The following is a 16,687-nucleotide window of genomic DNA, read 5'->3' as shown; positions in this document are numbered from 1 at the left end:
CGAGGAGACGGTGTCGGACGCCGGGGTGGGGGTTATGTCTGTGGGGGCGGGCAGGGATGAGGTGATGGATAGAAAATCCCATTGCAGATATTTCGTTGCCTTTGAATACGCTTTTCCACTGAGCTCGGGATGGAAAGAGGAGGTTTTAACGTTGTCGGTGGTGAATTAAACGGCGCCAAAAATGTGACCTGGGGTTTGTCATTTGGGAAACTGTCGGCCACCTCTTAGGAAGCAGTGTCAGTGACTTGTGTGACACCACAGGATCTTGTTTGGGGCTTTATGGAAGGTTCCATCCTCTTGACACTTCTGGAGCACTTGTGCGTCAGACACTGTTCTAGGGGCTGGGGAAAGAGCAGCGAAAACCTGCACTTAACGCAGGTTGGAGTCGAGAGGAAGTAGTCAATAAAACATAGATAAATACTTACCAGGTAGCGACGACGCAGTGAACCTGTGACAGTGGGGTGGGGACTGGGATTATTTTAAGTAGTGTCTTGGGAAATTCTCTTTGAGGAAGTAACATTTGAGCAGAGATGTGAATACCGCGAGAGAGGAAACCATGTGACTACCTGGGGAAGAGCCGTCCAAGGGGGAGGGGACAGCGATGTCCAGAGACAGGAGTGTGCTTGGTGGGCCTGAGGCTTTGCAAGGCTAACGGGACTGGAGAGGGCGTAGAGTGAACAAGGGAGAGTTGGAGAGGTAGTTTGAAGGGTACTAGAGACCTTGAAGTCCATCCAAGACCTTTGGATTTGTTCTATGTGTGATGGGAAGCCATTGAAGGAGTCTGTGCAAGAGTGATGTGGCTGAGCACATTTTGAAAGAATCTCTGGTCAGCTGTAGGGAGAAGAGACTGTGGTGAGGCTAGAACGCAAATACAGGGAAACTAGTTAGGAGGCTGTTACAACTGACCCAGGGAGGGACAGCCTCCCACAGTTATATAACCTTTCTACAAGGCATTTGTTTTGAGTCTAGTGATTCTAAGATAATTTTCTCGATGCCATGCTAAGGAGTCTGAATGTTATTTTGTTTTCAGGTATATGAGGATGATAATAATAGATTTATTGAGAACTATGTTCTCAATATGTTGGGCACTTTACATCAGTATCTAATGTAATCCAAAGCTATGGAGTTTGCACTGCTAGCAAATAAGTGAAGCATGGAGATGTTAAGTGTCTTGCCCAAGCTCTCATGCCCAGTAAGTGGAACCGGGAGTCCTGCCCCTGATGATAGAGGAGAGGTCCAAAGGCTGTCCTCCTTACTGGCTGCCCAGCATGACTGAGCGCCTAAGACTTCCAAAACTCCTGAAAAAGTAGCGAGACCTCCATTTGGCTGACCCATTTCTCCAGCTGCTTCCTCTAAAAGTTAATATTTTACCACGTTTTGAACTAGTGCATCCATCTTAGACTTCAATACACTTCATTCTTCCTCTCCCCCTTGTCCCGTGCCTCCTTCTGACCCTTTGTTTTGCTGCTGTCTTTATCATTTTCATCTATTTTCTACTCATCTCTTCTCTGCCTCCTTTAGAAAAAGAAATAAGTGAAGGGAAAAGGAGGAAACTAAGTGTAAGGGACAAATATTAAAGATCTGAGTTTCAGAGGATACAGGTTAGTGTTTCAGTCCCCCTTTGTCTTTGTTCTAAGAGTTAGACTGTAGAGGTCACATAGCCCAAAGAGACTGAACTGCCCAAGGATTCAGCATCCATAGCGAACCTCCTCCATTGTCACCCACAAACATCTTCTGCACCCATCATTTCTTGATTCCCACCTCTCCCAGTGAAAAGTTTCCTTCCTTTTGAAAAAGGTTGAAAAACATTTCTATAGCTTCTACCTCTGCCCCAATCTTGTTTTCCCACTTTGAGCTGTCCATCCCCTCCTTTCTGCACCTTTGACTCTCCCATACCTCTTCTTTTCAGTGATCATGTAAACCCACTCTTGGCAGACTATTCATTGGCTAAATCAATACTTTTCTCCAACCTCCTTTTCTTTGCCTACCTCCACTTTGGAGGCTGGAAGAGTATTTTCTCAGCCTCCTTTGCGACTGGCCTCCATATAACACAGCTGTGGTCAATGAAATGTAAGCCGAAGTCTGCTGAGGGGCTTCTGGGAAAACCTGACAAAAGGCACAGATGTTGCTAGTGCTTCCCATACCCTTTCTTCCTGCCTTGAATGCAGATGTTTTACTTGAAGCAGAACAGCCATCATATAACCCTGATGGAAAAGCCATGAAACTCAAGGCATTGAATTAATTTTGTCTTTGAAACAATGCCAGCCTACTTCCAGATTTGTTATGTGAGGAAAAAAAATCCCTGTTTGCTTGTAAGGATTGTTAACTGGGCTTTCTAGTATTTGTAGCCAAAAAGCTCTTCTGATAGATATACTCTCTCAACCCAATCTCCCTCTAGTTATCTTTCTAAATGTCTTTCTCAGTCAAGATACTAAGTCCTTTTCACTCTCCAGCCTACTAATATTTAACAGGTTATCAATAACCAAAGCCAAAGGTCGTTTTCTATTTTTATCTTACTTTAACCCCCCAAAGCATTTGAAAATATTAACTATTCTTACCCTACACAAAATTCTTTTACTTCTGTGCCACCATCTTCTAATTTTTCCTTCTGTTTTTCATTTTTCTTTTGGCTGTTGTTTCCTCTTAGCTCCTACTGGTTCTATTTCCTCCACTTACCCTGTTTGATGACAGTATGCTCAGAGTATCCTTCATCACCACCCTGCTAGTTATTTTAGTCTGTCAGGATCTTCACTTGGATACCTACAGATTGTTTAAAATCCTCCAGACTGAACTTATCACTGACCCACAGAATCAGTCAACTTTATGTGTTCTTAATTATGGCACTACATCCACCCAAATAAATTCAAGTTCCTACATTCCATCAATTACCACATTATCCAGATTCTGCCTCCTTATTGCTTGAATTCTTCCTTTCCTCTCCTCCACTGCCAATTTCTTAGTTTAGCCCTTGAAAAGCAAAGAACATACCTTCCCCAGTCTGATTTTCTGATCATGTCTATCACATATCTAGCACTTATTGTGTATGAAATAAATGAAATTGTCCTAACTGCTGTCATCACTGTAGATCTATAAAACCTATGACTGTTCTGAATATGTTTTGAGTTGTAAAGATTTCATTACTATGTCAAATTTCCATGTCTATTAGTGTTTAGCATCATTTCCTTTCCAATTTGATAGACTATGATACAAAGATATGTATTTGAATCCTATGTACTTAGAGACTATATTTAAGTTACACTGTTTTGTAATTAGCTTATTTAACAGTAGTTTAATGACTTAATTGAGAACTCAAAACAGCATGCTATGGCATTAAGATCTGTACAGTTATTTCATCACCCAATAGCAATCAACCTATGTTTTAGGGAGAAAATAACAGTGGGGGGTGGGGGTGGGGAAATGGAGGGATAATAATAGCATTTGGTAGAGGTAGAGACTTTTGACTCAAAACATCCAGGGAAACCAGACTGCAGATTAGGAGCATCTTGATAACATATATAACATGGTAAAAGGTCAAGGATTTCCCAATATTGGTTATATTTATAGCATTTTAGAACTAATCAGGATTCTGGAGACCTTCTAAATTCAAAATCCCTCATTTACCAAATAAGGACACCATGACCTGGTGAAAGTAGGTGACTTGTCCAAGTTAGTGGCAGATGAGGACTACATACCAGGTCTTTGAGCTGTCCAGTTAAGCACTCTCACATTTTCTCTCCAGTGTGAAGTCTATGATGTCCAAAGGAGATCTGCAGTATGACACAATAGAACTTATCTTCAACACAAATCCTCGTTTAGAACATGAGCTATTTAAACCTTCTGATGTAAAGGAGGAAGTTTTACTTTCTGAATTAAGATTTTTCTATTTTATATGGTTTTTCCTGCAGTGGTCTGTATTATCTGATATAGTAATTTATACTTCAACTGAAAGATTCCTACAGTCATTACATCTATGAGGTTTCTATGTTACATGACTATTATCACTGAACAGTTAATCCTAGTGAAGGGTCCAGTGAAAACTTAACTCACGTATGAGTTCTCTGATGTCGTGTAAGGTTCGTACTCCGACTGAAGGCTTTTCCACATTCATTACACTGATAGGGTTTCTCTCCTGTATGAGTTCTCTGATGCACTATTAGGGATGAATTCTTAATGAAGGCTTTTCCACACTGATCACATTCATAGGGTTTCTCACCAGTATGGATTCTTTGATGTTCAATAAGGTATGCACTCTGGCTGAAGGCCTTTCCACATTCATTGCATTCATAAGGTTTCTCTCCAGTATGAATAACCTGATGTACAGTAAGGGAAGATCTCCCAGTGAAATGTTTTCCACATACCATACATTCATAAGGCTTCTCTCCAGTATGAATTCTCCGATGTTGAGTAAGAGATGAATTCTTACTGAAAGCTTTCCCACACTGATTACATTCAAAAGGTTTTACTCCAGAATGAAGTCTCTGGTGTTCTATAAGGTATGTGCTTTGGCTAAAGGATTTCCCACATTTGTTACATTTGTAGGGTTTTTCTCCAGTGTGATTTCGCTGATGCAGGGTAAGAGTTGAGCTTTTACTAAAGGCTTTCCCACATTCACTACACTCATAGGGTTTTTCTCCAGTATGACTTCTCTGATGTACAATAAGATGCATGCTCTGACTGAAGGCTTTTCCACATTCATTGCATTCATAGGGTTTTTCTCCTGTATGAGTTCTTTGATGCACTGTAAGATTCATGCTTTGGGTAAAAGCTTTCCCACATTCACTACATTTGTAGGGTTTCTCTCCAGTATGAATCCTTTCATGTTGAATAAGGGATGAATTTTTACGGAAAGCTTTTCCACACTCTTTACACTGATAGGGTTTCTCTCCAGTATGAGTTCGTTGATGAACAGTAAGGTTCATGCTCTGACTGAAGGTTTTCCCACATTCATTACATTTATAGGGTTTCTCTCCAGTATGAATTCTTTGATGTACAGTAAGGGAGGAGCGTTCAATGAAGTGCTTCCCACATACATTACACTTATAGGGTTTTTCCCCAGTATGAATCCTCTGGTGCTTAAGAAGAGATGAGCTCTGGCTGAAGGTTTTCCTACATTCATTACATTCATAGATTTTCTTTCCAACAAACATACTTTGAGTTTTAATTAATTCAGAATTCTGTTTAGTGTCTTCTTTATGTGGATTCTGATTATGGGGCCTTTTTCCCACAGGAATACTTTGTTTTATATCAAGGATTGACCCCTGACTAGAACATCTTGCAAATTCATTACCTCCACATGTCCTCCTCTCAGTGAGGGTTTCTTCATGAGTAACTGACACTTGGCCCAGAGGTCTATCCTGGTTTTTCTGTTGCCCATCTAACCAATTATCAGGTTCCCAGGTTTCCCCTAAAGAAGAATGCCAGAGACCTTCCCTTTCCATTATTACCCCATAAGCTATATCTTCAGTAATATTGGGCTTTATAGTTGACTCTTTGGTTTCAAGTCTTGTCTTCCAATCTGAAAAAAATAAAAAATTCAAATGCACATTGGTTTCTGTGCTGGGAAACTAAAAACTGTATAATAAGGTGGGAATAAGAGAATGAAACTGTGAATAACTATAGGGCACATGTGAGAGCTTTCAAAGATGTCCCTACAACTGGGAAGAAAAACATAGGGAAGGAACAGTGAACCAGTCCATAAATAACAGGAGAACGAGAGGAGGTGGTAAGCACAGAAAAGAGTGAGCCTATGTACACAGCAGGGATGGACACTGAAATCACTGACCACTGGACAAGGCTGAATAATGAAGATGCAATGAAGGGAAGTATACAGACAAGGTGGGATTGGGGCGGGGGGGGGGGGGGGAGCAGATAAGAAAGCCCTGCCACATTGTACCTGGTATTTCCACCAGCAGTTTCTTCTCTCCTGAAATGCTGTTTCTAGTTCTGATGCTAAATCTTTGTACAACATCACAGTGTGACACAGCAAAAGATTATTGGCTCTGGAGTCAGACATACTTGGGTTTAAAGCCTAGCTATTAACTTACCATTTTAACTAGTTATTTGATTCTCTGGGTTTGAGTTTTCACAGATAAAAAAAATAATATGATGAGGATTAAGTAAGATAATGCACATAAACTACCCTTAGGGAATATGCTTGTTTGGAACATAAAATACCACAACCTACTTGAAATTAAAGGGAGAATGACACAATCTAAGGGTTATCCCCCACTCCCACCAACTTTCAACAGGCTATAAGTTTCTCATTCTCTTTAGGTAAGAGGGGCTGAAAGGGCTCTACCCTTTCCTAAATATCCATTCCTTAAAGATGTGAACTGGTGTCAGGGAAAGGCAAAGTAGGATCTGTTGAGCTGCTTGAGAGCAGGCTAAAAGGAAGGACCTTGTGGCCACTAAGACTTTATTTTCTCAGAACCCACTTCTTATCCTAGACAAAATGGCCTGGGGCAATGAGAGCAGAGGACAGGAAACTACAAACTGAGAATCAGTTGTCAGCTTGACCAAAATTACCAGAATCAAGATCAATATTGAATCAACAAACCAAAGGCCTGTGGGCAGGAGAATTTACTATGAAGCCTGAGGTATGCACTAACTGGACCTCCTCCTTATAACCTCACCTGCTTACACACACAAAAAAGAAAAAAAGTGGAAAGCCACACAGGCTCTACTTCTAAAACACACATACCACCAAGTAACCCCAGAAAGGACTTATCTGAGTGTGAAATACCAACAGGCAACACATGAACTGCCTCCTACCCCACCTCACTATCCTATCCAGCTGTCCAACTAAAGCTCTTTGAGAACAAAGTGCTACCCAGTAAACAACATAAAGGGCAAAGGAGGATCCATTCACACTTTTAGACAAATACAAACTCCAGACAGAACTGCCCTCATTCAAAGATAAATGATACACAAAACATACCAAATTTGGAAACTATGTAGAGGTTCAAAGGCATCAAAAGAAAGAAAACAGGAAAAACAGTGACATACTGGGAGGAGATCTTTGCAACACCTGGCCCATACAGTACTAGAACCTAGATTTATAAAACATAACACTAAGCCTGCCACAAAAATGGGGAAGAGACTTGAATAGGCACTTAAGAAAAGGAAACCATAATGGTGAGTAAACTAGCAAAGATACCCAATCTCAACAGTAACCAGGGGAAGGCTGATTAAATGCCAGTGAGATATGATTACCACATACACCTGAGTAACAAAATGAAAAAATGCAGACTGATATCTTCAGATTTTAGCAATGTGCTGTAATGGGAACTTTCACATACCACTGGTGGGAATGCAGTTTGGTTCAGATGTTTGAAAAAGTTTAGCACTACCTAGTAACTTAGAACAGGTACAAAGACTATGATTTAGCAAACCCACTAGTAGGTACATACACTTAATCTACCTTGCAAAGGTATATCACAATTCGTAAGTTTTAAGGTAACATTGTACACAACAGCAAAAATGGAAACAACCCAAATGCCCACCAACAACAGAATGACTAAATTGTCAAACATATATAACAGTAGAAATCAGGGAATGTTAAGGATTTCATGTTTGTGTCTCCTCAGAATTCATGTGTTGAAGCCTAATCCCCAGTGAGATAATACTAAGAGGGCCTTTGGAAGTCATTAAGTCATGAGGGGAAAGCCCTTATAAGAAGTGACACACACGGGGCGCCTGGGTGGCTCAGTCGGCTAAGCGTCCAACTTCGGCTCAGGTCATGATCTCACAGTTTGTGAGTTCAGACCCCACATCGGGCTCAGTGCTGACAGCTCAGAGCCTGGAACCTGTTTCAGATTCTGTGTTTCCCTCTCTCTCTGCCCCTCCCCTGCTCATACTCTGTGTCTCACTCTGTCTCTCAAAAAATGAATAAATGTTAAAAAGAAAATTAAAAAAAAAAAAAAAAAAAAGAAGTGACACACACAACAGAGCCTGCCTCCTCTATCTCTGCTGTCTATCACAGGAGGATGCAGTGAGAAGGCAGCTGTCCATGGGCCAGGAGGAGGGCCCTCACTGGAAACCCAATCACACTGGCCCCTTGATCTCAGACTCCCAGCCTCTAGGAACTATGAGAAACACGTGGTGTTTAAGACACCAAGTCTATGGTATTCTGTTATAGCAGCCCCAACTACGACAGTGAACATTAACAATAAGATATGTACATATAACAAAAAGAATGAATGAATAATTTATCTATACACAAATATATATATATAGTAAGAGTCCAATTAAGTAAATGTGAAAAACAGACTAAACTATCATTTAGAGATTCCTTTATTGATGGCAGTACTGTAAAGAAAAGCAAGGAAAGGGAATTATCACCAAAGTGAGAACAGTGGTTATGTCCTGGGTGGAGGTAGGAGGATATAAATGGAGAGGTTCACACAAAGCATTCCTAAGATAGTAGCAATGTTACAAATCTGGGTTCTAGTGTCTGGGTGTTTGCTTTCCTTATTATTCATTCATCTTTATTGTTATGAACTATAGAGAGAAGCAACGTGGCATAATGGTTAAGACAACAACTTTGGAGCCAGACTACCTGGCTCCACTTAGCTGTGTGACCATGTGCAGGTTATTTTTAACCTATCTGTGCTCCTGTTTCCTCATCAGTTAAATAGCACCTATTGCATAGTGTGGATGTAAGAACAAAAATTAGTTAACATTTACAAAGGGATTAGAAGCATTTGTAGGTTTTTGCTAAATAGTACATGCATTTTACATGTTCTGTATGACATTTCTAAAAACAAATGAGAACAACAAAATATTTGCTGTTTTGGAAAATAATAATTTTAAGTTGAAACACCATTATGTACTGCAGAAAACTTAACAGTAAGATTCAGTATTTTTTCATGGGTTTTGGAGATCTAAAGTTAATTCTGGAGATCTGCTGTAGAAAAAAAAATGGACTACCAACAATTTTTTAAAAACTGGCTTAAGAGGGGAGCTTGGGTGGCTCAGTTGGTTAAGTGTCAAGCTTCCGCTCAGGTCATGATCTAACAGTTCATGAGTTCGAGCCCTGTATCAGGCTCTGCACTGAGAGCTCAGAGCCTAGAGCCTGCTTCGTTCGGATTCTGTGTCTCCCCCTCTCTTTGCCCTTTCCCCACTTGTGCTCTCTCTCAAAAATAAATATTTTAAAATAATAAATAGATAAATAACTAGCCTAAGAGTTCTCTCCAAGAACATAGGATGCCAGAAGACAGTGAAGCCATGTCTACAAGGGACTGAGGAAAGACTGATGTGACTCAAGAATTCCACATGGCTAGTACTCTATACATGTGTAGAGAAAACCAAAACATTCTTAAATATGAAAGATGTAGTAATTACAGTACTCCTAAACCATTTCTGAAATACTACTTAAATATTCAGTTTGAACAAAGGATTTATCCAAGGAGTTCCAGAATGTTCACTATTAGGAATCTGTTAATATATTAATAGGTCATGGGAAAAAGGACATGTTACCAACCTGATGGATGCTTCAAAAGTAATTGATAATGTCCAACATCCAATCCCGATTCAAAAGCAAAATTATAAGTAACATACCCAAGCATACACATAAAACACTACAATTCAGGGGCGCCTGGGTGGTTCAGTCGGTTAGGCATCCAACTTCAGGTCAGGTCATGATCTCACGGCTCTTGAGTTCAAGCCCCACATCGGGCTCTATGCTGACAGCTCAGAGCCTGGAGCCTGCTTCGGATTCTGTGTCTCCCTCTCTCTCTGCTCCTCCTCTGCTCATGCTGTGTCTCTGCCTCTCAAAAATAAACATTAAAAAAAAACCAAAAAAACCCTACTACAATTCATACTAACAACACCATCAAGGAAAGGATGATTACTATTTAATATTGTTCCCAAAGTGTGACCAATACATTAGGCAACTTAGAGGGGAGGAAATTTTTATTTTTCCCAGATCTCACAACTGTCTCCCTGGAAACAAAACTGTTAGGGTAGCTTTACTCAGAATTAGTGAAACGTTGAGGGGTTGGGACTGGAGCACTAAGGATCAAAAACTGTCGCTTTTCCAGGGCACCTGGGTGTCTCAGTCAGTTGAGCGAGCGACTCTTGACTTCGGCTCTGGTCATGATCTCAGTTTGTGAGTTCAAGCCACACATCGGGCCCTGTGTGAACAGTGTGGATTCTGTTTGGAATTCTCTCTCTCTCTAAAATTAAATGAATAAACTAAAAAAGAAAAAAACAAACCCATCGCAGCTCTTCCAAGATTGGATGAGGTTTCAGATGCTTGCTATTTTGCTACCTCATTAAATAAGGGTCCTGTAATGTGCACAGCGATATGCCTGGCCAGGATAAGCGTTCTTTGATTGTTAGCTGTTATCATTACCATTATTATTTCATGTGAAACAATATACAGCTCTCTCTTCCTTTCCTTTTTTTCCTAAACAAGGCTTTCAAGTGATAGCTCATACTCTCTTATGATCTTAAAATGTCTAGTTATAGGATTTATATAATTTTGGTACTCATCAGGACATGAACAAGAGTCCCTAGGACCAAAGGGTTTGGGAGAATATAGATCCTTCAGTCTTTATGGCTGACAGTGGCCACAGCAGAGGCCAAGAGCCTGCAGAGAATTGGGGTGGGTATAGCACTTGGGCAGCAGGTCTCGCTCTTCCTAGGGCAAGCCGATTTCTTTTTATCTTCTATCCCCTACGTAGTAGTTAAGCTACTCCTTCCACTCAACCAGACTATTTGGCTTTTCACCTGACTGGACTTCCTACTCTGCAGTGCATTCGCATATAGCAACCAGATTGATCCTCTGAACATGATTAATCAGTCCTACAAGAAATATTTATTGAGCCAAGTGCTGATTAGGGTGCTAAGGATATAATAATGAACAAAACATATTTGTACCCTTAGGAAACTTATGTTTTCGTGAGAGGAAGAAGGACAGTCAATATAGTAAATAAGTAAAATACTTAGGAGTTTATTGGCATACCTTATGGAAAAAAGAAAAGCAATAAAATGGAAACAGGGAACTTGATGAGTGAGGGGAAAGGTTTACAATTTTGTATAGAGTTTTCAGGAAAGGCCACAATGAAAAGGGGACACTGAAGCCAAGACTTTAGGGGCTAAGGAGGGAGCCACAGGACTACTGAAGGAAGAGCATCCCACACAGAAGGAACCACCAGTGCAGAGGTCCTGAGGCAGGGGTGGGCCTGCCCCGTATGAGGATCAATGAACTATAGATATTCCTACACTTATTTTGGTCTTTTAGATTAGTTTTCCTACTAACGGAGGCAAAGATAATGCATTTGTACTAAACATTAGGGAGATCAGATTAGCATTAAGGTAAATACGGATTCTGTAACAGTATATAAATTCTGTGTGTATGTGTACATGTGTTTACACACATAGACGTACGCGCGCACACGGCACATTTCTGAGAATGATACAAAGTCGTGTATAAAACACAAATAATAAGTTTCTATGTTTAGGGGTAGTAAAGGGTAGCTTCCTGGAGATCTTAAAATATTACAGAATCCCAGTTTCTTATTTTATAGACATAATCTTTGATGATAGATTTCTAATACTTCACACATGTTCTTATTTTTTTCCTTCAAAACTGATCACCAATGGAGTTAAATCTAATGACCACTGATTAAAGGCTAAAAATTCACTGCTTTCCATATTACTAATAATTCCCATCTATTTCAACATTAACAAGTTTACTAGTAATAATGCTGTCTTTAGGAACAGCATTTCTGTCTTTACATTTTCTACTCAGCTTTTCTAAGAGGCAAAATCTAATGATGAAGTACCAACTGTATAGATGAAAACCTTAGTACAAAAAAGTAAAACGATCATCTAGAAGGAAAGTTGGGGGGTGCCTGGGTGGCTCAGTCGGTTAAGCATCTGACTTCAGCTCAGGTCATGATCTCATGGTTCATGGGTTCGAGCCCCATGTTGGGCCCTGCGCTGACAGCTCAGAGCCTGGAGCCTGCTTCGGATTCTGTGTCTCCCTCTCTCCCTCTCTCTGCCTCTCCCCAACTTGTGTTCTGTCTCTCTCTCAAAAATAAATAAAATGTAAAAAAAAAAAAAAAATTTTAAAAGGAAAGTTGGGCCAGGATGTAGAAGTTCATTTTTTGCTAGATACTTGGAAATAAGAAGTGACAGCAAGGCAAGGAAAGAAAGTTATGATTTTTTTTTTTTTTTTTAGAATTAGCATTAAACCCGAAGGCGAAAACAAACAAAACAAAATAAGAATCCTGTGTTCAACTTCTGGCATGTCATTCCCCCTCTGAGCCCATCTCTTGCACTTGGAGAGGGGCTGACAGTACTTACCCCATAGGGTTATGAGGAGTGAGTCATGGTGGCTGGGCAAGAGCCGAATACAGCACCCCGTCCTCGACGCTTTCTTGTCTTGTTTTGGACAGGATAAGAAGACTAAATGATCACTTAATCTGGCAGTAACATCGAAGAAAACCTGGAAAAAAGCAGACCTGGCGTTTGCACACCAGTTTTCTGGTTATCATTCTCTTGCTCCACTTTTCTGGGTCTTCAGTTTCTCCCCTCTGCTCCTGTAAATACACAGTAGTCTCTTCGCTGGTGAACAAACCAGAGGCACTTGACCTCTGACTTCTTTCAGCTCTTGCCCTTTCTTCCTTTTCCTCTAAAGTTAACTCTGTTGAAATGACAGTCTGAAACATCTTTACTTATCTACCCACAGCATAGTTCCCTCTGCACTACAAGTGCTCTTCCCCAAGGCCACATCCTCAGCGTCCTTATGGCGAAGGCCCACAGCACCCTCCAGTTCTTAAATTTTTTTTTTTTCAATGTTTTTTATTTATTTTTGGGACAGAGAGAGACAGAGCATGAACGGGGGAGGGGCAGAGAGAGAGGGAGAACACAGAATCGGAAACAGGCTCCAGGCTCCGAGCCATCAGCCCAGAGCCTGACGCGGGGCTCGAACTCACGGACCGCGAGATCGTGACCTGGCTGAAGTCGGACGCTTAACCGACTGCGCCACCCAGGCGCCCCTTTTTTTTTTAAATTTTTTTTTTTTCAATGTTTTTTATTAAGTTCTTAGAGCGCACCTGCACACTCCCGCTGCTTCTCTCTTCCCGTGGCTCTCCCTAAGTTCTCTCCTCCTCCTCTGACTACTCTTTTCTGTCCCCTTCGCTGGAGCATCTCTGGCCCCAAGCCAATCTACTTGTCCTTTAAGGCCCCATCCTTACTGCTTTGCTACTTTGCCTTTCTCACTCTCTTTTCCTGTTAATTAGTGATACTCATCGATACAAATGTCACAAACAGGATTATAACTTTTAAATCTATATTTTCACCTACTTTCCCAAAAGTCTACATGATATCATTCCATATTCATTTAAACATATATTAAGTGCCTGTTCTGGCAGGCAATGTGCCAGGCAGGGGATATAAAGAAAAGTAAGCTCAATCCTGACAATTCAGTAAGCCCTGCACTAGTGGCTAGACAGACATTCAGAGAGACAAGGCAAATACAGTGTGAAATGCAATCATAAACAAATGAAGACTCTTTAGGATTTAGCCCAATGGAGAAATCTGAAGATTGGTAAAGGAGAGGAAAACCCAGGATCAAAAATACATGTGTTTACCTCTGCTGCCTTCAGAAAACCCACCAAAATGACAGTGAGATCATGAAAAAAGCATATATAAACCCACTAAAGTAATCTACAGAACAAGGTGGGGGAAATGATGCACACATGTACCAAAAAAACAAAAACATATTCTCCTACAGACAAGAGAAATTAATGCATGCATTAGAAATGATTGCTGAGCCTGGGTGGCTCAGTGGTTAAGCATCCGACTTTGGCTCAAGTCATGATCTCACAGTTTGTGGGTCTGGGCCCTGCGTCGGGCTCTGTGCTGACAGCTCAGAGCCTGGAGCCTGCTTCAGATTCTCTGTTTTCTCTGTCTGAACCTCCCCCATTCACTCTCTGTCTCTCAAAAATAAATAAATGTTAAAAAAACATTTTTTAAAAAGATTGCTATAAGAAGGAAGGAAAACTCAGAATGAGAAGGCTCACAGAAATTTAAAAATAGAAATACATTTTTCAGAGAAGGACTGACACAGTAAGTTTAAGGAAATCGTCATATCTCATGGCACTCTTCCCTTCAGCCAAGGCCATGCAGCCAAACACAGAGTCTTTGCACCTACTACTGTTCCCTATGCCCAGAATGTTCTCCCACACAGCCCATCACTTTGTGAGCTACTTGTTCAATATCCACCCTCTCTGATCACTCCCTCTAAAACAGAGCCTCTGTGGGGTGCCAGGTGGCTCAGTCGGTTAAGTGTCCGAATTAGGCTCAGGTCATGATCTTAAGGCTCATAAGTTTGAGCCCCGAGTCAGGCTCTGTGCTGACAGCTCAGAGCCTGGAGCCTGCTTCAGATCCTGTGTCTCCCCTCTCTCTCTGCCCCTCCCTGCTCACGCTCTGTCTCTCTCTCAAAAAAAAAAAATAAACATTAAATAAATACTGGGGAGCCTGGGTGGCTCAGTCGGTTGAGTGTCCGACTTCGGCTCAGGTCCTGCTCTCGCGGTCTGTGAGTTCGAGCCCCGTGTTGGGCTCTGTGCTGACAGCTCAGAGCCTGGAGCCTGCTTCGGATTCTGTGTCTCCCTCTCTCTCTGCCCCTCCCCCACTCATGCTTGCTCTCTCTCTCTCTCTCTCTCTCTGTCAAAAATAAACATTAAAAAAAAACTAAAAAAAACCCACCAATAAATAAATAAATAAATAAATAAATAAATAAATAAAACACAGCTTCTGTTACCTGATCTAGTTCCCCTATGCTGCTTGCTTTTTCCACATGGCCCTGGGACTCTAAGTCATTCATTCCCTTCTTTCCTCCTTCCTTTCCTGTCCCTTCTCCCTCCCTGCTTTATTTCCTTACTAATTTTTCGTCTTCCCACTAGACTAATAAGCTCCATGGGGAAACCACCTGTCTTGTTTATTGCTATAACCACAGTGGTAGGGCCAGGGCCTAGTGCTCACAAAATATTTGTTGAATAAATAGGTCATTTACATAAGAATAAATAAAAATAGCAATAGTAATCAAATCCACAGAAATCTATATAGTAAAGGCACTTAAAGCTACCTTAAGGGATCATAAAATATCCAAAATTGTGCAGTATGTAGCATGAGCCCTACAAAATACATCTTTTGAACCAGTGATTCTTTAAAATCCTGTTCTAAAGAACAGAAAGCTAACTGGAAACCAGCAGCAATGTTCAGAAGATTCTATTTTTCCTATCAATATGTTATTTTACTGATTTCTTTTATTGCTTTATACTTGATAGCCATACACTATCCAGAGATCAAAAAATATGTGTCTGTCTCTTTAATTTAAAAAATATATTAAGAAGAAGTGGTAAATGCTTTCATATTGAGTAGAGAATAAAAGGGTGTAAAATGTGTTTTTTTTTTCAGAAAAAGTGATAACATCTAACAGAGAAACTTCAGTTGTAATGGGGATTAGAAACCAGATAACAAAGACTAAATGCATTAAATGCTTAGAGGAGAAAGATCCGGATGCAGATTAAAAATATAGGAACAAGAAAGGGAATATGTAAGATGTGAGGTTACTAGTGAAAATAACAAGGCTAAAGTCACCTTCATTTGTTTTTAAATGAAGACTATAAACACGTGTACAAGTATGCAAATCAACGTTAGTTTCCTTTAGAAAGGCTGACAAAGCTTTAAATGAATGAGGGAAAAGAAAGCTATGGATACAGGGTATGGCTGAAAGACTCAGGAAACAGAGGAAAGAGAATATAGAGACAGCCAGAAAGGGACTCGGAGTACAGATGAAGACAGAAGAGGAAATAATAATTGCTAACATTTGCTGATGTTCAAGGCAATTAATAAGTGCTACGAATATAATAACTCATTTAAATCCTCATCCAGGATTCCCTCCCTTCCTGGTAAGGACTTTTGCAAGAGGATGAGCGACATGAGTAAGGTGGAGGCATTTGAGAGAATACACGTTGGTGGTGGTGCAGCCTCTCCTAGAGACCCAGGGAGCTCCACTGTGATTTCTTCTGGGGGGGACACACTCAGGTAGCCAGTTCCCGCCACCCAGTACTCACCTGGAGAGAGGCACGCTGGAAGTTCTTTTGTCACCTGGCTCAGTTCCTCCAGTTCCAGCTGAGAACTCACATTTGGTTTGGAAAGCCGATGCCCTGCTCAGGAGGAGACACTAAATTTGGGTTCTGAATGGAGTAAACCATTCCCAGCACCTGTCCTTGTCCCTTCCCCCTCAGGCCTTCTGACGGCTCCATTTTCCAGCCCACATCCAAAGAGAACACCCTAAAACAGTGACCTATAACAGCAGGACTACAAGTGCAGATTCCTGAATTTCATCGGCTGTACAAGGTGTCAGGAGGTGGGGAAGGCTGTCAGCAGGGAGGTTTTGAGTTACGAGAAGAGGTTCTTACCCAGTGAAACCAAGTCCCTGTAGTTCTCCAGCATCACTTTCCCATACAGATTCCCCTGAGCAGAATCTAGACGAAGCCACTCCTCCCAAGTGAAATCTGCAGACACATCCTTGAATGTCACTGACTCCTGAAACTATAAATTCATGCTCAAAGGATTATGCCAATAAAATCCCCCTGAGGGAAGTGCAAAAACAAGCAGCATTAGAAGGGACAGGATAAAGAGATCTGTGTGAGAAAAATGTATTATCTGC

The 16,687-nt window shown here is 41.0% G+C and overlaps 1 protein-coding gene across 2 annotated transcripts; it reads right to left on the bottom strand.

The window, feature by feature from the left end:
• Positions 1-3,274: 3,274 nt before the first annotated feature.
• ZFP2 (ZFP2 zinc finger protein) lies at positions 3,275-16,582 on the bottom strand. Of its 2 annotated transcripts, none has more exons than XM_078451929.2 (5): positions 16,437-16,582; positions 16,089-16,184; positions 12,313-12,470; positions 4,048-5,515; positions 3,275-3,767 (listed from the first exon to the last, which is right to left on the bottom strand). In XM_078451929.2, exons 4-5 carry the CDS (start codon positions 5,436-5,438, stop codon positions 3,713-3,715), a joined length of 1,446 nt encoding a protein of 481 aa, XP_078308055.1. In that variant the 5' UTR covers positions 5,439-5,515; positions 12,313-12,470; positions 16,089-16,184; positions 16,437-16,582; the 3' UTR covers positions 3,275-3,712. The 2 variants fall into 2 exon arrangements, with proteins under 2 accessions (XP_078308055.1, XP_078308063.1); XM_078451937.2 differs by having other exon boundaries at positions 16,089-16,181.
• Positions 16,583-16,687: the final 105 nt, after the last annotated feature.

Source organism: Panthera onca, chromosome A1 (genome assembly GCF_046562875.1).
Source record: "Panthera onca isolate mPanOnc1 chromosome A1, mPanOnc1 haplotype 2, whole genome shotgun sequence".
In the NCBI taxonomy this organism is placed as follows: domain Eukaryota; kingdom Metazoa; phylum Chordata; class Mammalia; order Carnivora; family Felidae; genus Panthera; species Panthera onca.
This window is presented reverse-complemented; position numbering and strand designations above follow the sequence as displayed.

Coding starts and splice junctions, on each gene's coding strand:
- ZFP2 (XM_078451929.2), bottom strand. CDS start 5,438: ATGGAAAGGGAAGGTCTCTGGCATTCTTCTTTAGGGGAAACCTGGGAA. Junction 3,768..4,047: donor CGACATCAGAGAACTCATAC/GTGAGTTAAGTT, acceptor GTCATACTGCAG/ATCTCCTTTGGACATCATAG.